This window comes from Polypterus senegalus, chromosome 18 (genome assembly GCF_016835505.1).
Source record: "Polypterus senegalus isolate Bchr_013 chromosome 18, ASM1683550v1, whole genome shotgun sequence".
Taxonomy (NCBI): domain Eukaryota; kingdom Metazoa; phylum Chordata; class Cladistia; order Polypteriformes; family Polypteridae; genus Polypterus; species Polypterus senegalus.
In genome coordinates, this window is record NC_053171.1 from 23,681,082 (window position 1) to 23,702,352 (window position 21,271).

General features: G+C 41.2%; 1 protein-coding gene across 1 annotated transcript; it reads right to left on the reverse strand.

Moving 5' to 3' along the window:
• Positions 1-262: 262 nt before the first annotated feature.
• On the reverse strand, positions 263-16,210 carry dll4 (delta-like 4 (Drosophila)). The gene is made up of 11 exons (XM_039741352.1): positions 15,731-16,210; positions 15,371-15,613; positions 14,873-14,924; positions 13,978-14,241; positions 11,156-11,216; positions 8,311-8,441; positions 6,105-6,274; positions 5,616-5,835; positions 4,464-5,100; positions 2,895-3,003; positions 263-1,250 (listed from the first exon to the last, which is right to left on the reverse strand). The coding sequence occupies exons 1-11, from the start codon at positions 15,776-15,778 to the stop codon at positions 1,245-1,247; spliced, it is 1,941 nt and encodes a 646-aa protein (XP_039597286.1). The 5' UTR covers positions 15,779-16,210; the 3' UTR covers positions 263-1,244.
• Positions 16,211-21,271: the final 5,061 nt, after the last annotated feature.

The following is a 21,271-nucleotide window of genomic DNA, read 5'->3' on the forward strand; positions in this document are numbered from 1 at the left end:
TTGTGCCTGAGGTTACCAGAGAATTCAGAAGATGGCGGATTGAATGGGGAGATTCTGTTTCTACTAAGCTTTTGTGAAGACACAAGCGTCAAGTGTCCCAATAATGTGGCACCCAACGTGCTTGGATTAAAGTGTCCCACGTCCCAACGTGACAGAGATGAACGAGCCACAACAATTCGTCTATCAGGAAAGTTTTCTTCATTGTTTTTTAAAAAAAAAAACAAAAACAAAAAAAAACAAAAATAAATTTGAATTTGTTGACATCAAATTAAAAACATGTGAGGAAAAAACATTTACACTTAAGAACATTTTCTTATAAATATACATTATATACAAAATAATCTTATAAAACATAGAAAGATCAGTGCTTCATACTCTTTAAATTAACAAGTGAAATACCAATCTTAAAAATAACATTATTGGTCTGTTAAGTTCAATACTAATTATAGGCAGTCTGTGGTTCAACAGTCACGTCGTCCTAATGGGCAGTGTTGCATATCATGGTACGAACTGGAGATACAGCAGGCTGGAACCGCTGACTTCTGATCAGTCTCTGGATGTCAACATTGTCATAGTGCAAAGGTTCAAAAAAAAGCCGTCAAGGGAATTGTGAAGGGGTGACGATGTGTCTTAAGGCGTACTGATTAGAGTGGCACCCGAGCGCCACTTAGTTCTCCAGTAATGCCATCATCACATTACTGTCCTCCATCCCACTTTCAGAGGGTCCTCATCCACACAGCTGCATTGTCTCACACAGCTCTCCTCCTTGCATAGCACAATCTAAACCGTCCATCTTTCATTTTTGTTTTTTTTGTGGAGGGTTCTGTCCTTTTTGATTATCGTTAGGGGGTCCTTTGAGAGCGTTCAAAGGGATGCACATCTAAAGGGATGCACATCTTGCACTTTGGATTTTTCACAGATCCGTCTTTACTGAGTTTTTGTGTCTTCCAAGAATGCAGAAGGAAATGAGAACGTCCAAGAGCGGCCTCACCCCTCTTGGTGCAATTACATTCTAACACTTCAGCTGCAAGAGCTGGACTGCAGTCCCAAAGCCATTATCCAAAATTGTCAGTCCTTTAAACAAAACAAAACAAAACAAAAAAAAAAGACAACAACAAAAATTTCAAAGCAGCAATTTGCGTTTAAATAATCGTCAGTCTCTTTCCCTTTCTTCTTGAGCTGTAAACAGTGCAGACAACACTTTCACCTTGAAAGAAGGTTCACTTGAGGCAGAAGCCTTCACTTTAAACCTGCAAAGGAAGAAGGAAAAAGTCGGGTTAACATTCATTGAGAAGGCAAGATCTGACACACCGGAAAGAAGCTTTCGATTTGTCTAAAACAATATGACGACTCTTTAAACAAGACGCCTTCTGATGTGTCATCCATATAAAAATTAAATGCATTGCAGAACACATTCAGGGCACGCAGGACATGAGGAACTGAGCAGGAATACAAAAGTGAAGCAGACACAAATAAATAGATAAAAGTTTAAGGAACTCAGTGGCAAAAGGTAATAAGCAGAGATGTAAGAGCAATCAAATGCAGTAAATGAGTGGGGCATCGATAGGAAATTTAAAATATTTGAAGAAAGACAGGAAAGAAATACATAATAACACCACCAAACAAACATTTAAGGAAACAAAAAGCAGATAAATACGTAAGTCAATTAATAATAATAAGCATCATCATTATCATCATCCTAAAGGTAGAAGCAGTAAATGTAATAAAATACTCAAACCAATAGAATGAATGAGTGAATGATTAAAAAAAACCCAAAAAGCATGAAAATATCAAGCAATATATAAATAAATTAATATGTAAGGGAACAACAGTGCTAAAAATAAATAAAAATGTGACAACTGACATGTTGGTGGATAACTAAACTAATTTAAAGTGCTCCAGCTTTCAAATCAGTAAAAAATAATGCGCAGCGTGCACATGAAAAAACCTGCCAATGGGGTAAATAAAATTTATTTGACAAAATTGCTTAAGAATAAGCTAAATTTCAAGACATTTATATTTAAGGGTAAGTCATTAAATGTTTCAATGAAGAAAGCAAAATTTAATGGCTTGATATAAAGCCTTTTCACTGGCTTAAATTTAATTTTGTAAAACGAATTTATGAAATATACAAAGGGGGGGCGGGCAATAGTAGGTTTACAGTTGTTTGTATGGAAAAAGACATGCAGGTAATGATTGCTCCACTTATGTACACTTTAATAATAATAATAATAATAAGAAGAGGACAAATAATACAAGCATTAATAAATAAACAATACAAATATAAAGCCTGTGTTTCGCATACTCACAGGTGTAAACCTACTGTTGCCCACCCCGGTATATTAAAAAAAATAAGGGCATGAGAGCAAAAAGTTATAAAGAAAGGAACTAAATTATAGATAAATAAGTAAAAATTTAAAGGAATAAAAATATTATGAGAACAAAACCACTAAAAAAAGGTTAAAAAATAAAGGGGAACAAATGCACCAAATAAAAATCAAGTCGAGGCAAAAAAAAGTGTGACCCCCCCATGAAGAAGAATATAAACATAAAGTAAGTGGAAAAAAGAAATAATAATAAAAAAAAAAAACATTAAATGATCACCATCAAGGGAGCATAAGTGTCAAATTCAAAACGAACGAATAGAAATGTAAGGTGAACAAAAGTATGAAATAAATAATTTGCTAAAACTTTTGAAATCGGAGACTCTCTGCCATTTGTCGTCATTGTTCACTCTACAACTGGAGAGATTTGGGTTCAGTAATAACTGTCTGTCTGTTCGTTCCCAGAAGTGCCCAGCGTAATAAAGCACAGCCCCCTCATGCTAACACGGCGTGTACCTCTGCAAAGACGCGGCGGCCCATATGGGATGAGAGGAGCGGATGTTTATTTACCTCAGTTGCTATGACACACTCGTTCCTTTCCTCTGCTATTACAAACACAGACTGGTACATGGAGTCCCTTGGGGAGCATATCGTTGATATTCTACACTCTGGCTTTTCACTGGAGGGTGGGAAAGAAATCAAACAAAAACCTTAAGAATAATTACAAAATGACTGCCTGGCACATACATTATTAATGAACCTCCATCCATCCATCCATCCATCCATCCATCCATCCATCCATCCATCCCTCCATCCTTGCACTGACTTCTTTTACAGATTCATGGAGTGTTGTAGCCTGGTTTGAGTCAGGCTTGGTCAGAACCCCAGTTCCCATTTGGACCCGCTCACACCCGCTATGTTCGAGTCATTTCGAACATAAGCCATCCATTGTCCTTAAGGCAAAGTCTACTACTTTATAAATATCTACATTTATTTTATAAAAGAGTGGCAGATATTGGGAACACCCAGTAATGCTCTTTGTTGTTATTTTATGAATTTTATTGCACCTTTTATGATTTGTGAAAGCACTATATGAAGACGTTTGGATGCTTATGATCCATAATGTTTACAGTCAACAAGATGAGACGCTAAGGTGGGCTGCAGTGGCTTCAGGTTTTCATTCTAACCATCTTCTTATTTAGTGAGCCGTTTTTGCTGCTGATTAACTTGTTTTGCCTTAGTTTTAATTGACGTGACTCGGACCTTTTACTTGTTTCTTTTTCCTTATTGAGAAGCCACAAAACAAGCCAGCTAAAGTGAAAATAAAGAAAGGTGAAGGTCTCTGTCATGTTGGTCTGCTCAGGTCACCAAAACATCTTGATGGTGGTCTTAGGAAAAACAGAAAATCAGCAGTCTGCTGTGGTAGAATAAGAGTAGCAACAAGTCATGATATTCAATAACAGCTTTAATGAACAGCAGGAATTGGCTTCTTATTAAGAAACTGGTTGGAGTGAAATTGGCTGGAGTTTGATGTTACAATTTAGCTGGTCATCTTTTGGCTTTTTTCACATCTCATTTCTATTTGGCTGCCATTTAATGAAGAAACAAATCGATTCAGAGGACTGAATCCTTAAAAAAAGGGCTATTAAAATGGAATGCAAAAGGAGTTAATTAGCAGTAAAAACTGGTCACATACTAGGAAAAGGGTTAGAATGAAAACCTGCAGCCACTGCGGCCCAACAGGGCCAGAGTTGGACATCCCTGCTCTAAGGGACCCTACACACTGCACTACTATGAGAAGCACCTGCCTCCCCTTGCAAGATAAGGAATAAGGTGGGAGTCCAACAAAAAGGAAGTACTTCATGTGCATACCCTCCTTGTTCTCTGCTAAAACTTGGATAAGGAAACAATTCTTTCCTAATATTGTTTTGGAGGTCAGTCATCAGGTCAGACACGCCATGCAATTACTTCAAGCCAAACCTTCATCAAATTTGGCTGAAGACCACCCTCTCTCCCCTCTCTCCTCTCTCTCTCTCTCGTTCACAAAGCCAATGGACTAAACCTGAAGCATCAAAAGTCTCGTCACAAACACCAAACACATACATCGTGGCCGAATGGAATCAGAAGCGGCTTCCTCACCTTTGCATTCTGAGGGGAATCTTTTCTTCTAAACATTTATCACACTTGAGACATTTATTCCCTTGAGACATGTCCACTTTGAAGTCTTTAACAAAATTATAGTCCAAGTGGTAGTTTTTATGTTTATAGTTCGATGTTTTGACGGCGCAGTCCACTTCCAAGTCAATTTTTTTGTTGGTGTTTTTCAGCTGGGACGTCGGGATCAGGTTATCCTTCTGGAAGTCAGAGAGATTGTTCATGGTCTCCGAGTCTTGCTCACTCAGTTGTCTTTGTCTCCGTATGTGTCTCAGGACCAGGAAACCCATGCACTTCAGCATAAGCACCGCAACCAGACCCACGGCCATTGTGACTGCCATCCAGGGAAAAGACTCCTTAGATTCCGCTGGGGAGGGCGTAATGGACAATTCACAACGGGCACCCGAGAAGGCAGATGAGCACTTGCACTCAAAGCCAGTGCCGTACGAGGTGCTCAGGCAGGTCCCGCCGTTGCTGCACGGCACAGAAGCACACACATCCTTTGTCTTCATTTCACATGGAATGGTGGCACATTTGTCAATGCTGGTCTCACAGTGCAGTCCTCTGAATCCTGGACGGCAACGACACTCTCTGGAGCTGCCATGGTCTATACACTGGCCACCTGAAAACATCCAACAAATACAGAATGAGGCTGCCATGCTCTGAAGATCTGAAGCCATACATGTCTATGCTCATCGATTTATCAGCATTTTATTGTTTTAATGGTCATGCGACCAGGATAGCGACCGTCATTACATACAGAAGGGGCGTGCTAATCCTTTCATAAGGCTTGTAAAAAAAATGTTATAATGTCGCCTCTGTTTGCTAACTGCAATCCCATAATGAGAAGCAGTAAAATGCACTGAACTTGTACCCAGAAACCACACCTTGCAGATCAGGCCTGCAACACTTGCATTTGCTAGAGGTGGCTGTGGTGTCCTTAAAACACACACAAGCCACCTGAGACCTGGCAAGACGTCCTCCTCATTACTATGCAGCAAGCAGCCGAGGTCGTCAGGGCAGGAAACAGCAATGATGGCTCCGACTCGACTTGCTGCTTCACTGCTTTTGTCTTGGCAGAGGCCTTAAAGGCATCCTGGCCTATAATTTCAAAAAAAAAAATCTTGTGACACCTACCGTTGGCACAGGGATTGCTTGTGCACTTGTCAACCTTCTTCTCGCAGTTTAAGCCGGTGAAGCCAGGAGGACATGTACAGATGTAGCTCTGACCGAAATCTTTTTCGGAACAGGTACCATCGTTAAAGCACGGGGAGTCGGCACACGTCAAAGAGCTGTGCTCACAGTGAACCCCTTCGAACCCCTGTGGGCATGAACATCTGTAACCATTTTCCTGTTCCTGGAGAAAGAAGACATACTCATGGTTATTACAAGAGAAAACCAAAAAAAAAATAAACGGACAGACTCCAGTCAGAACATCTCTTCCAACCTGATGGACATAATATGGCGTTCTCAAGCCTTTTTAATCCAATTCTTGGACTCGAGAGGCCGGAGCCTAACCCTAACCCTGATTAACATGTCAATTCCATTCATTGCTAAAAATTCCACCGCATTGTGATTAAAATGAATACATGACATAGGACTGTCCAGTAAGAACAAAAACCTTACCAAGCAACTTCCTCCATTCCTGCAAGGGCTGCTGTCACACTCTTTGACCCTGAGCTCACAGTTGACCCCGGAGTAACCAGGCCTGCATGTGCAGGTGTAGCTGCCTTGTCCCGTGTTCATGCATGTCGCTCCATTTAAGCAGGGCTTGTGATGTGTACAGTAGTTGAGATCTGCCAAGACCCAAAATAAATTAATAAGTAAGAAGATAGATAGATAGATAGATAGATAGATAGATAGATAGATAGATAGATAGATAGATAGATAGATAGATAGATAGATAGATAGATAGATAGATAGATAGATAGATAGATAGATAGGAAAGGCACTATATAGATAGATAGATAGATAGATAGATAGATAGATAGATAGATAGATAGATAGATAGATAGATAGATAGATGTGAAAGGCACTATATGATAGATAGATAGATAGATAGATAGATAGATAGATAGATAGATAGATAGATAGATAGATAGATAGATAGAAAGACTCAATAAATGAATGAATGAATTAACCTCAAAGTCTCAGTGCCACCCATGCCCCTGAACCTTCAAGGCACTTCTCGCTAGAAGTGCTTCAAAAGCCATACTACTCAGGGTCTTCACAACTGTCCAGATATTTATATATGGTAGCCCTTTCTAGACCCTCAATGTGCTTCAGCCACTTCAGCCACCACCAAGGTGCAGCACTACCCTGGGTGATGTGACAGCAGCCATTCTTGTGCCAGTAGGCTCACCACACATTTCGTTGTGTCTTTTTCCTTAATGAGAGTGATATTTAGATAATAAGAGACCAGGGATAATTAGGGGGACAGAATGGACAATGCCGTGGTGGGCAATTTGGTCAGGACATTGGGATACATCCTATTTTTTTCTAAGGATGCCCATGGATCTTTTGTGATCACAGAGAGTCACAATCTTGGTTTTACAACTCATTCTGGTGGGCAGTGCCAGTTTTTACAGCTCACGGTCCTCATCACTGCATCCACACACAGACCACAGAGTTAGTGACCCCGATGGCCTCAGCAACACCTCTTTCTGCAGCTACTCAAGCTTTTCCTAGATGGTGTATTCTGGAGTGTTGTGTGCAGTTCTGGTCACAACAGTACAAAAAAGACACAGCAGCACTTGAAGCCTTGCAGAGGAGAGCAATCAGGTGAATCCAAGGACTGTCATACTGTGACAGACTCAGAGAATTGAAATTGTTTAGTCTCTAGCAGGGGAGACAGTGTGGGGAATCTCATCCAGGTATTAAAATCCCCAAAGGCATCGATAAAATAATTCCAGCAGAATTCTTTTGACTAAATGTCAAATCACATACTTGAGGACACCAGTGGAATTAAGCAAGGATGTTGAAGCCAGGAAGCACTTCTTTATGCAAAGAGTTTTCGGACTCTGGAACAAACTACAGAGACATGGAGCTGAAGAAGAAACCCTGACGTCTTTAAGAAGAATCAGGATTAGATAGTGGGACAGCTTGGCTATTAGCTAAACAAACAATCTTAATTGACTGCATGGTCTCCTCTCGTTTGTCAAATTTCTTATGTATGGTGTCCCATCCAAGCACTGGCCGACCCAAACATGCTTAGCTTCAGGTGGACCTCCTGTTCTCAAGTGCAGGTGGCATGGCTGCTGGCCTTGTTAAGAAGGATTGCTTCCCCAATTACAAATGGCTGCTCTGCTCTCTACGGCCTGTTGTTATTGCATATAGCTGTAAGTTTGTTTAAGCGCCTACAGCCTTCAGAAGTGTGCTATACAAAAAAAAAGTGAATTGAATATGCGGCTTGCTGAGTGACTGAATGTGACCTGAAATGGTTTGTATGTTCCACCCAGAGTTGGCACGGGCCTTGTACTGTATACCAGATATGGAGATGCAGATTTGAGAAGGAAAGAAAGAAAGAAAGAAAGAAAGAAAGAAAGAAAGAAAGAAAGAAAGAAAGAAAGAAAGATAATTTGCCTCAAGTGACTCAAATTCTGCCACACTACTTTGCATACCCTGACTCAGGCACTGGATCGTAAACCCCAACATTTCCAGTCCAATCCCCACCTCTGACTACCACTACTGGGCAACTTAAGCTGCCAGTGTTGATTCTGTGAAAATGTATGCCAACAGTTATATTATCACTATGTTCTCGCCATGCCCTTTGGGATGGCGTTCACTAGAGAAAGAGCTATAGCAACATGACCACGTGTTGGGCTGCGCTTACCTTGGTCACAGAACAGTCCTCCCCAGCCTTCATCACAATTGCACTGCCAAGCACCTGAGCAAGTGCCATGCTTGCACCCTGGGTGTGGGACACATTCATTACAGAATTTTCCTTGCCATCCCATTCTGCAGCTAAAAGAAAAAAAAACAAAAAATTTTTTTTTTTTTTTAATAAAATAAACAGACTTTATTATTATGATCATTTCGTATATTTCATTGAAACATTAACAACAAGCACAGTGTGACAGGGGTGGCCCAGTGGTTAGCACTGCTGCATACTCTTTGAGCGTCGTCTGTGTGGATTCTGCATGTTCTTCCAGTGTTTCCTGCTACTTTGGTTCTCCTCCCATATCCCAAAAACAGTTCATTGGTGTTTCCAGGGTGGACCCTTATAGGTGTGTGCATGACCGGACCCTACTCCTAATTGGCTCCTGATTTGTACCCAAAAATGCTGGGCTAGACTTTGCCCACCTGTGACCTGGTATTGAAGTAAGTGGGTATGAGATTTGGGATTCTGTGTAAGATGCTAAGCCTGGTGTTTTGCCTGCCAGCACAACTGTGGAAGCACTGGTTAGTGCCGGACCCACAAAGCCACTGGGGACGGTTGAGTATAGAGGGTCCATCTATTCCGTTAATCAGCGTAGACCATTCTGAACATGCTGGGTACAAGGAAGGCTCCTCGCCCCAGAAAACCTGCACGTCTTGGAGATGAGAAAAAGAAGCCTGAGGAAACAGCAAAAAATCTAAGTGGACACAGGAACAATTGCCAGCTCCATACAGACAAGGACTGGGATTCACACTGAGCACACCAGAGTCATGAAAGAGGAGTGGCAACCATTGTGTCTGGGTGCCATCCATCACTCCAAGGATGTTATATATAATAAAGAAATGAAATACAAAGTACTTAGGAGGAACTAAATAGCACAGCCTGGTGTCTAAGACATTAGAGGTCACCTGTTAGTGAACAACCGTCATCAGGACCGGTATTTTGTAGGCCTCGGCGAAGTTGTAGATGTTGCACCCAAGCCTTGAGGTTTTATGGCAATGCAAAATGTATATTACATGGAAGAGTGGAGGTGTTTTGAGCGCTCAAAGAAACATACTACACTTCAAATATCGATGGGTGTTTCGACCTTGATGACAGATATGATACTGGTGAGTGCCCCTTGGTGTTTCGAGCACCCAGATGTTGGTATATTGGATCATACAGAAAGGAGGGGGGGGGTCCCCTTGGTGATTGAAGTGTTGAAATATACTGCATGTATAGTGACTGCGCTCTTGAGACCTAATAAGCTGATTTCTCTTCGTTCTGCAGTTACTCTCTGTTGGACGTATTCAGCGTTAACGCTTGCACTGCACCATCTATTGGAATGCATGCAGTACTAAAATGCAGCGCATTTTCCATTCCAACAGACGGTGCGTCACAAACATTAACACTGCTTTTATGGATTCTCATACTGGATGGCATATAACAGAGACATAGCAACTAGATGCACAGACACATGTCCATTTATTAACGGTGGGTTTCATCTAATAAATGTCCCTCATAGCTGTTGTAGCGGTTCAGAGTGTTTGTGCATCTGTGAAAGTCTGTGAAAGTTGGAAAAGCGCTGCCATCCAGCATTGTCATCCTGAGTTGCCTAGATCAGGGTTTTGCAACCTTTCTGGTGTCGCAATATGATTTTTTCAATGAAAGTGTCTTTGTAGTCCACCAAGGCCATCAAGGCTGAATTGAGCAGGCGTTGTATAATAAACCTTAGCAACTCAAGACCCTCCAGTGACAGCCTGCGACACAAAAGTAAGTTAAGAGACTCTGGCTGAAATGATTGAGCCGGCTTTGAATACAAAAGTGACACAGCTGCAGGTCCCACTTCAGCTCCTGTCACCTTCTGTGACCCCCCCAACTAATCCCTTGACCTATAAAATATATCTATGTCAGCAATGTATGTAAAGGCGATCTCCTTTCTAGGTTTTAAGGGTCATTATTGCCATGTGTACAGAGTGCAGTGAAATCCTCACTTGTGTAAAGTTTCACACACCCACCCGGGACCTGATGGTGTGGAGCAGGAAACGATTCGGTAGATATGGACGCAGTCCTGGAGCCAAACCGGGATAGGACACAAGGACACCACAGGACATGCCCACACTGACTCACATCTTCGAAGTGTGAACGTCCCCAGGATAAATCCACACAAACACAATCAAAGAAGGTGAAATCTCCACTCTAGTTCGAACATCAGAGCTGTGTCCACTGTATCCCTGTAAGGTCCTATCCACGCACTTCCTAATATTCCATCAAAAGGCTTACTGGAGCTGAGCGTGGGGCAGGGAGCAGACTTCAGTGGAATGCCAGCCCAGCACGGTACAAACTTCTGCAGTTAAACATCTACACACATCAAGTTTAAACAGATTTGTTAAGCTAATATGAATGTTTTTGGAGATGTGGGAAGAAAACCAGAGTATCCGGAAAAAGTCTACAAAATGAAAACTCTACACAACCTGAGCCCACGAAGAAACAACACTAACCCCTCAGCCCCCCCACCCCAACACCCCCCATGTAAAAGCCATACCAAGTAAATGCTGACTGACTGACAGGATACACCTCGATGAAGCAAAGTACCATAGATTGTTATGGTGTACAAGGGTAATTCAACCCGTTTCTTTTGTGAGCTGATGACTTAAATGAGCAAGCCTTTAAAAGGCACGCATCACCTATTCATGAACCTGACAGTGTTACATTGGTTGAATAAAGTCAATCAGCCATAACCAGTAAAAAAAAAAAATTACTCTTTGTATTACTTACTATATTAAAACATGCCTGTGTGAACGTGGAAGGAGGCACTTACTTGCATTCGCCGGGTCTCGAACAGTTTCCATAGCTTTCGCTGCATCCATCCAGGCATATAGCTGTAAAGCAAAAGGATAAAGAGAGAGCTTCGTGAGTCGGCCCCGTCAGCCCATTTAATCACCTGCAGCTCTTGCTCACTACATTGCTTTTAGGTTGAATTTAACTAAGCAGTCTGGGGCTCGAAGCAGCTGGGCCTCTGAAATAACAGCCTTCCCATTTTATCCTTTCCTTGACCACAACAATATGTCTCTTTTCAAGGGCAATTGAACCAAGCCTGTTATCCTGCCCTGCAATGCCGGAGAAGCCAGTTAATTTGCTGCTGTTTGTGTAGTGTTGTATGTGACATTGATTTTGCATGGTTACAAGACCAGTGTTTAACGGCTGGTTAGCCCTGAACAGATGCTTGCTCTCAATAGTAGACAGCTGCTCCATTGTTGTGTGTAGGCTGTACGAACCACATTTGCAGCTGCCATGCTCCCCGCTCAACAATAGAGACTGCAATTTAGCGGCGCGTGGCGGATAATAATGCCGCGATTAACCCGGGCGCGTGCTGCTCTTCCATTATAGCGCACGTTTGAGATTAAGTAACGCAGCACGCGCTCGGCCCGGGAGGAAGACCAGGGAGAAGGAGGAGGAGGGAGAGAGGGAGAGACGGAGGGGGTCCTCCTGCACGCGCTTGCTAATTTAAATTAAAGCAGACGGACATCGTAAATAAAAAGGGGACGGAATGGGGAAAGGGGGGCGCAAGTGCACGGTTTCCACAACAGTTCCAAAATGGCATAGGTGACACGGTAAATGCAAGAACAGTAAATTCGTGCTTAAAAAAAAAAATTACTTTAAATAATATGTTTTCTGTTGTTTTTAAAATAGAGGCCTATGGTTTGAGATTCATTCATTTGTTAATGCGGTGATAAAAAGGAACCCGTCCCGGACGGGCCGCCATTCTGATAGGTTGGAGATGATAATGGAGATCACTTCAATGCGTAATGAATGGCACTGCGCTCGCGTGTTTATGTGCTTCAAATCTCAAAAACGGTACGCTTTGGACTACGCTTTGGACAAGAAAGGAGGCTGAAAAAAAAAAAGAAAGAAACTGCATCGGGCCAGTCAAGAAAGGTAGTGCGGCCAGCGGCGCTCATTCAGCACCCACACTTAACGGCTCGTCAATAGCAATTTACTGGGCGGAGTGGATCCTCATTGCCCCACAAAAAATCATTAAACTCTGGGAAGTGTTCTTTGCATTTGAAACAGACCCTAATGTGTGGACAGGTATGGTGGGCTACCTAGCAGATCAAAAAACGTGAACTCAGCCAGGCTTCCACGAATCCGTTACCATCTATTCATCTAAATACGCAAACCTTCTTCTGGAACATTTATGTCGATGGTTCTTTTGGAAACCAAAAATGGTTCCCCTATGAAGATCACTTTGGCACCTTTATTTTTCAGTTTAAATATATGAAGGTAAATATGTATAAATAGTGTGATCAGCTATGAGAAGAACAGCCCACTGAAGCTACTTTAACTTTATCGTTTTTCATTGAGAAATGAAGTGAAATCTGCATATTAATCAATCAATCATACAGCGCTGTTCATATCAATCTATAGCAGTATTAGGATGATGCCTTTATTTAAGGCAACTGACAATATCTGAGCTAAACATTGTTGCATGTCTCTTATTTTTCCAGTAGGAGCACAGGCAGGTAAAATGACATAGTGACATAGCATCTGTGGTCACATAGTGTCAGCAGTGGGATCTGAAGCAAAAACTTCAGCCTCTGAAGTCCACTGCACCAAACTGCCTGGCCCATCTATCTATCTATCTATCTATCTATCTATCTATCTATCTATCTATCTATCTATCTATCTATCTATCTATCTATATGTGCAGCATATAGATATCTGAGTTTATATATGCATATATACTTATGTACGTGGCAATATAATGTATACGTGTGAATGTAAGAACGGTGCCTGTGCACATATTTGCTTTCATAAATACGTGTATGCATACATTTGTAAGCGGGTACTCGGTTATGCATATACAGTACAGCAATATGTTTATTCATGTATACTGTGTGTACGATTGATGTTTATGCATGAAGATGTGTATGTACTGGGGGAGTGGAGATGTCTAATGGGTGCATCTGTCAAACATCTCATAATTACCACCTATAAGCTACGATGCCAGGTCGGCTGTTTCTGAAGCCCTGTTACAAACTTCGCAAGTGTATCAGTTACATGACAATCAACGGTTGTGGGGGTTGCAGTCTTTAGACCGAGAGGTCTGATTTTCTTTCTTTCTTTCTTTCTCTTTTTTTCTTCCCTTCTTTCACAGTTAAAGTGAGAATGGGGTTTGTGCAGAGGCAGCGGAATTTGAGACGAGGCCGATATGATCTGTATCGGGTGACATTAGCGGGATGGGATACACGCTACGCTATTGCCCGAATGAAAATACAGTCCGCTCGCTTATACTTCTGGTCCCGCTTGCTTTCAAAGAATGCATTTGAAATTGGGAAGCACAGTGGGACCGTAGTCAACAATGCCCTCTTGAAAGCAGGACAGCTGGTGTGTGGCAGTAACCCCGTTTTAAGTACAGACTCGAGCCTCAAAGCTCAGTTTGCCCGAAGCCGCAATAGAAACACAAGGCCATTGTCACTGATTATTTGGTCGGATGTTTCAGATCCCAGTCTGATGAAAGCCAAGGCTGACCCTTTTACTCACTGCTTCTCCATCTCTGCCTGTCTTTCATTATTCTTTTGCCCTTGTTCTCTCTCTCTGTCTGTCTATCAGGCCAATAGATGTATTTCTCTATTTGCTTACGTTCATCGCAGTATTCTCCCTTCCAGCCAGGGAGACAGGATTTTTTCCCTTCAGAGTCGCAGATGTGGTGGCCGAAATGGTCGTTCCTGGGCGTGCATTTTGTGGAACAACTTTCGCCGTAGTAATTTTCATTGCAGATGACCCGATAAGAATACCTTAGCGAATTCTGTTGCACAGTCTGTACATCCTGAGACCAATCATCGGCTACATTCAACTTTCTTTGGATAGCAAATCTGCTGATCAGTAGTTCAGGTTTGCTTGTGTCTGAAATACAAAGAACGAAAACAAAAATGAATGAATGATAAATAACCAGCACAAGAAGATAACATACTAGCACCCTTTTTTATGCACATAAAACATGCAGGACTGCTTTTGTATTTCGAATTATTTGCTCAAATTTAGAGGCGCACAAAGAAACGGCTAGCAGCTGCTTCGTTTCTCAGCGCCCAGAATGGCTCATTATTTTTCCTTCAAGCACGACGGGCACTGCGATTGAAATATCCTCTTCCTTTATGTCAGCAAAACATCCAAAAGCCATTATTCCTTGTGCAAAGGGCGGAACAGAAAAAAAGGTGTAAAATACAGGAAAAGGCAGTCAGGAGGTTTTTGGCAAGGCTTAAATATTCTCACCAAAGAACGGCTCGCTTTCCCACGCCAAAAATAAACGAAAGGAAATGCAATTGTGTTTGAGATTAAGAAGGAAATTTGAATGAGGCAGAACGCAAGGCAGACAACCTTTTCAAAACCTTTCGCCTGGACTAGCTCACAAGTGCACACTGATTGTTTTTTTGAACGTTATATGCGGTACACAAAGCCTTTATAATCATTTAAAAAATACATACATATTGTATTTGTGGAGAGCAGTCACCCTCTTGTGGCCATTTCATGAACTTACCAATTTTCTCTGAAAGTGCGTACCAAGCTTCAATGATTAAAGAAAATGTCCCCTAAAGAGAATAAAAAAGAAACATTCCGTAAAACGTCTACCCAGATACCCACAAGTCAACAGTGCAACAGATACTCTTAAAGCTGTATCCTTTTATATATCACTTTTCTTACAATCTAACAACCAGCAGAAATGAGATAAGGAGCACCCTATTTACAGGTGAATAATCTTTAAGAGATTAGTGGGGATTCTTTTTTTTACCGTTCCAAGATAAAACACATTTTTTTAAATATTTATGTGCAACATCACTAGCATGGATGTTAATTAAATGCCATTTATAAACACGTTACATTCGATCAGTCGATCGATCGATGCATCTAATTATAATGAGGGCACACAGAGCATCGTGGTGGTGGTGGTCGTGTGTGTGTGTGTGTGGTGTGTGGGGGGGGGGATCCATCTACACGATGCAAGCCTCGCACACCTGCACAGCACTAGCTCCCTTACCGGCCAACCAAAGTAGAAATTCAATCGGATGCGATTGGCAGCGTCTTCGTCCAGCGCGCTGAGTGAATTCGACCACACGGCCGGAGTTACAAAGTTACCGAAGGTGCAATCGCCAGGCGACAGCACAGTCTGGAAGTGCTTCAGACAAACTCGAAAGAACGTCCTGCAGTCAGGATTACAGGAATTTCTATTTGCATTGACAAATTCTTGAAGTTTCAACTCAAATACTCCGGATCCAGATACCTTGGAAAAAAAAATAAAAATAAATAAAAATATAGCTAACGAACACTGAAAAAAAATCTTCACGCATGGGGTCTCCATTTCGCTATCCTTCATGACGGTATAAGGCTATTTCATTACCTGCAATATAACTGAAAAACCGACGCAGAAGATGAAGAAGGCTGCCATCCTTTAAGCCTCTCCACGGCAGCCTTAAGGCAAAATAAATTTCCCTCCTTCTTTGCAAACCTTCCAAATCCAATTCAATAAATTGTTGCAGCTATAGATCCAGAGTCTTTCACCTCCAGTTTTTCTCACTTGCCAAGTGCGTCAAATCCTCGAAGGTGTGTTTTCTTCTTCTTTATTTTTTATTTTAATCCAGTTTCCCGATAGCAGAAATCAAAAGATGCAGCATCAGGGTTAATATCCAAAGTTAGGTACCTCTCACTTCTTACTCTGGCTGTACCAGGCAGGCGTGAACTCCAGGCTGTGACCGTCACGATTCCTCACTTGTATGGGGTCGCACTCGGTCAACTCTCTGTGCGTGCGTGTGCGTGTGTTCATGACTTTGCTGAGCTACAATCTACTGGATTCACTTTTTGTAAATGCACACTGTCTGGCACCAGCTCTTGTTTATATAGCTACAGCTTACCCTTGCGGTTCATTATGTAAACTGTCACTCAAGACGACTGAGGCGGGAGCCCCGCCCACTTCCCTTGCTTCATGGTCCTCCTCTACTACCAAATGTTCCCATCAGCACTCACACGCAGAATTAATACCCTGCTGCTACGCTGACCACCAAAGGAGACTAGCTGATTATTAACAAGCTGAGCATCTGTTGATATATCTGGGACACGAAATAGGAAATAGGCTTCATTTTAGATTTTAATGAATCCCCATCACCCCAAACCAGACTCTCTGTGCACATACCTTATTTACACACAGACGCTCATGCAGACAGATAGTTGGGATATGCACTGTAGTAGAGGCGAGGGGCAGCTTCCTTATTTTTAATTTAACGCATATATTGAAAGGCGTGACCCTGTTAACAGTTTATTTTGATGTTTTTTACACACCATGCAGCGTGCTAATCGAATTGTATTTTATGATTTACTGCACTAAAATTCCCCTCGAAATCAAATCCAAAAAATACAATTCTAAGTTTTGCTAAATTAGTTTAGTGAAAAAGTTTTCCTCATGTTTCCATCTTTTTCTTTTCAAATATTCTTCTTCACTTTTTTGCTGCGATGAAAACGTTCTCGACCATCCCCTCGCCAGGCACAAGCGCGCTCAAATTATTAGCTCCATAGGAGCGACTTAAGGAAATTCGATAGGCGTTATCAGATTTAACTCTCTCCGCAAAGACGAGATAAACATCATTTTACAGGTAGATAACGCGTATGTACAAGACAGATGCACATATCAGAAATCTATTTTACAGTTAAACGAAACTGTACGCGATATCATTGGCCCAAGGTTTTATGGTGCGCGTGCTGGCAGGCGTGTGCCAGTAAGGCTCTCCAGACCCGAGCTGCGTGCCTCCTATTGTTGAGTCGCGTGTCCTTCGTTAAAGCAAAGCACAGAGAGGCCTTTCATGTGGCTTGTTGTTTTACGGTTAATTGTATTTACTGTTGTAAAACGATGTGGAACTGGGGGAGGGTGGTTCAAGGGGGATCGGGAGATAGCGATTCAGCTGTATGATAATGAGGGCCAAGCGCCGGCGCGTTTTACTAAAATCATTGGTCGTTCGCATTTGCGCTTTTCAGTGTTAGTGAGAAGTGGATCGCACGAAATGGCACAAAATCGGAATGATTTTCAATGGTGAGCGAAATATAAACATGTAGCGGTGGTATCTGGTCTAAATATTTCATAGCGACCCCCGATCCCCCCGCTAAAAATGAAGTCGTTTTACCCATTTTGATTGAATGAGTGCATACACGATATGCACACTGAATCTATCTATCTATCTATCTATCTATCTATCTATCTATCTATCTATCTATCTATCTATCTGCACAGACGTATTTACACTCAGTCTGTAAGGGGTTTATCAAACAATTAAAGTAATTTGCATGAAAAAGTGAAAATGAATAAACGAATGGGACCGCATCATCGATCCTAGTCAAATTAATCACCAGTGACAATGTCCTGCGCACACAGCACGCGTCTTCCACATCCAAAGGGCGATACCTATCGAAGTGACGCGGCTTCGCAGAATGGCCTTGATTACAATGAAAAGCGAGAATCAGATAGCATCAGTTCAAGATGAAAGCAGGCTATTAATGATGATGATTACCTGCATGCACAGAGTAGCAGAAGGGGTGACAAGACTCCTCCAATCGCTATTCAATATCTGGCGGGCTCTGTTTGTTTTCGCAGATGTTACCGTGTAGGTTTTGATTTTTGACTCGATATGTTTGTTGTTCGACCAATGCACAGCTTTTCCGCACATGGATACTTTGCATCCGCCATCTGCCAAGAATGGCGCTTGGGCACCATTGGGATCGTTAATTAAGTGCATAATTCGTCATTCAGCTCCTCTAAACACTTTAAATTAAGAACAGAAAAAAAAGTCCAGACGAAAGCTACGGAACACAATGTTACGCTCCATCGTTAAATGTGATAATAGAGCATGTCTTCAATGTACTTTGAGGTTGAGAGCCGTCTTTTTATAGTTTAACACTAATAATAATAATAATAATAATAATAATAATAATACATTTTACTTATATAGCGCCTTGCATGCTCAAGGCGATTAGGCAGATGTGCCAGCGTATACGGACAACAAAGCACAAGCGCATCATAAGTTGGGTGTTTCCTGACATCTCAAGAACAAAAGTTACACTGACAGCAATTTGACAAATGCATATGGCGTCTCATCATTGTTATTTTCTAAAGACAAACAAACCTGCTTCCAGGCAAACAATTTATAATAAGTATAAATGGCTGTGGAATATTAATGCGCTTCTCCTCCACATTTTCTACTTGTGGAATGTTGCGGATCCTCATCTAGAATTTCTAAAATACATAGGGGAGGGAATAGGGAGGAATGCTGAAGAATTAAAAAGCTCCATAGAAGCAATTTCTTTGAAATCAACTCCAATTAATTACTGTTTACAAATCGAGGACTGGACAGATGGCAGAACACTACTGGATACAACCTGAGTAACCCAAACAGATAGATAGATAGATAGATAGATAGATAGATAGATAGATAGATAGATAGATAGATAGATAGATAGATAGATAGATAGATATGAAGGTACTATATAATAGATAGATAGATAGATATGAAGGTACTATATAATAGATAGATAGATAGATAGATAGATAATAAAGGCACTATATAAGAGATAGATAGATAGATAGATAGATAGATAGATAGATAGATAGATAGATAGATAGATAGATAATGAAGGCACTATATAAGAAATAGATAGATAGATAGATAGATAGATAGATAGATAGATAGATAGATAGATAGATAGATAGATAGATACTTTTTAGGGGTAATTAAAACTTTACCAAGCTCAGTCCTAATATCCCTATACAGTATTTTGAATACATTTTCTTGTGTCTTTTAAATGAAATGTGTATTTTTATCTTAAAGTGTGTACAGTGGTGTATTATTCTGGGCTTACTCATTGCAGCTCCAGTACACTGCAGTGACACAGTCCTAGCTCACTGGCATTGTGTATTTTGTTTGCATCTTGCTCACAAAGCTCTTCTTCTTCCATCCAGAAGACTCATGCAGCAGGTGAGTTAGCAACCCAGAACTAGCCCAATGAAACCCAGTGATGGACTGGTGCCACTAGTCCAGGGCTGAGTAAATGTACCTTGCAGGACTATAGTGCCAGTCCACACTCCTAATTTTATGGCTTGTTAGTCTGCAACGTTAGTTTCTTATATTGTTGATTTTTTCCTTTCCAAGGATATAATTCAACTGATTTGAAGCGTAAAAAGGATGTTTGAGTCTGTCACATGTTTCTCTTAAGTGTTTTATTAAACCAAACACAGTGCATGATGAATACAAATAGCTGTAAATGGAAACATGTTACATGGAGAACTGCTGGCTCCTTTGTCATTTGCATCATTGTGCTAATAAGGAGCCATTAAAACGGTGAATGCAGCAGTTTAAGACTAAAATAAGCTGTTAAGGGTGGGGAACCTTAACAAGACAGACCACTAAAATGAAGCATCAAAATGTCACTTGTGCAATAAGTCCTTCATCAGCAATAACTGACTTCTTATTAAGAAACTGGGTTAGAACAAAAATCTGCCACCACTGCGGCCCCCCAGGACCGATGCTGCTCATCCCTGCCCATCTGATGCAATTGTTCGTTTTTTGATTCAATGCTTCATTTTAAAGTTCATTTTTGATTTGGGCCGCTTTATGCCACCATTTTGTTTGTTTTTTTGTTTTTTGTTCAGCTGGCCCAAATTGCCTGGTTTTGCCAGTAAGGGGGTGTGGCTTCAGAGGTCATGATCCTGTCAGTCATTACTCATCAGAATAAAAGGGTCATCTGAGGTTCTCCTCCCTACCCAGCTACTCAGATTGCAAAACCCTTCTTGTGCTTTAAATTCAATAGTTAGTGTTTGATTTCTTACAGATTGTTTGTCCTTGTTTGACAGTTTTCATTTTGCTGGTTTGGACCCCTACTTTGTCTTTATTTTTTTTTTTCTCTACATCTTTTCTTCTGGTTGTTCCCATTTTCCCTTGCCCACCACCAGAATAACATCAAGATTTAGACAGTAAGACGTTAGGGACTTTCAAAACTCGACTTGATGTTTTCTCGGAGGAAATAAGTGGATAGGACTGGCGAGCTTTGTTGGGCTGTATGGCCTGTTCTCGTCTAGAGTGTTCTAATGTTCTATTGAGGTGAGATGTATGAGCCACTGGTCTGTAGTCATTAGGTGGTGAGGCATCAGCCTTCTTTGGAACACGAGCAAAAACAAAAAGAAAAAGATACCGAGAAGAGAAACAGAATAGAGAAGGGTTAGTAACAGTTTATAATTGTTATATTACTAATCTTTTTGTACAAATGACTAACAAACAGAGCTGCAATGTGCACAGCTAATCAACAGCTCTAGTCAGGGTATGCCAGACTAAAGTTGAGAGTCTCCAAATCAGGAACTCATTGATATTTCACAAATCTGTTATCATTTATTCACGGTAAATTATGGAACCTGTTGCGGATCTAAGGGATCTTTCTGGATCCTTAACAAGGATGGCTCTTCTGAAACCAAAAATGCTTTCTCTAAAGCATCGCTCTGAAGAACCCTTTTGAAACCTTTATCTTTTTAAGAGGACAGGTCTGGCTCCTGCCTTTCACCTGGTGACCCCGAAATTGGGTGAAATGGATTTAACAAATGAATAAAAGTATCACAAAGAATTTACTTTTAAGAGGACAACACACACAAATATCTACAGGCATGCCTTTATAAGGAATTTGATACCTTCCTAACAAATGGAGGCAGTGGCTGACCAAATCCAATTTAATTCCATCAATTTTCTGTACCTTTTAATTCCAAAACAAGGTAATGGACAACCGTAATGCATACATTTCTATACATTTTGTATTTTTGCTCCTTTACTGTGTTGTGGATCAGCAGAGCGGCTCAGCGATTTGCACACTGTCAGATGTTAGGCTTCAAGGCCTTGTTCATTCACCATCAAAGCGA

Bases quoted from the DNA above. Each gene is read 5' to 3' on its own strand.
- dll4 (XM_039741352.1), bottom strand. From the start codon at position 15,778: ATGGCAGCCTTCTTCATCTTCTGCGTCGGTTTTTCAGTTATATTGCAG. The intron at 14,242-14,872 runs GTAAGTTCATGA...TTTGTATTTCAG, and splicing joins CGCACTTTCAGAGAAAATTG to ACACAAGCAAACCTGAACTA. The intron at 5,836-6,104 runs GTAAGGTTTTTG...TTCTTTCTCCAG, and splicing joins GGAATGGAGGAAGTTGCTTG to GAACAGGAAAATGGTTACAG.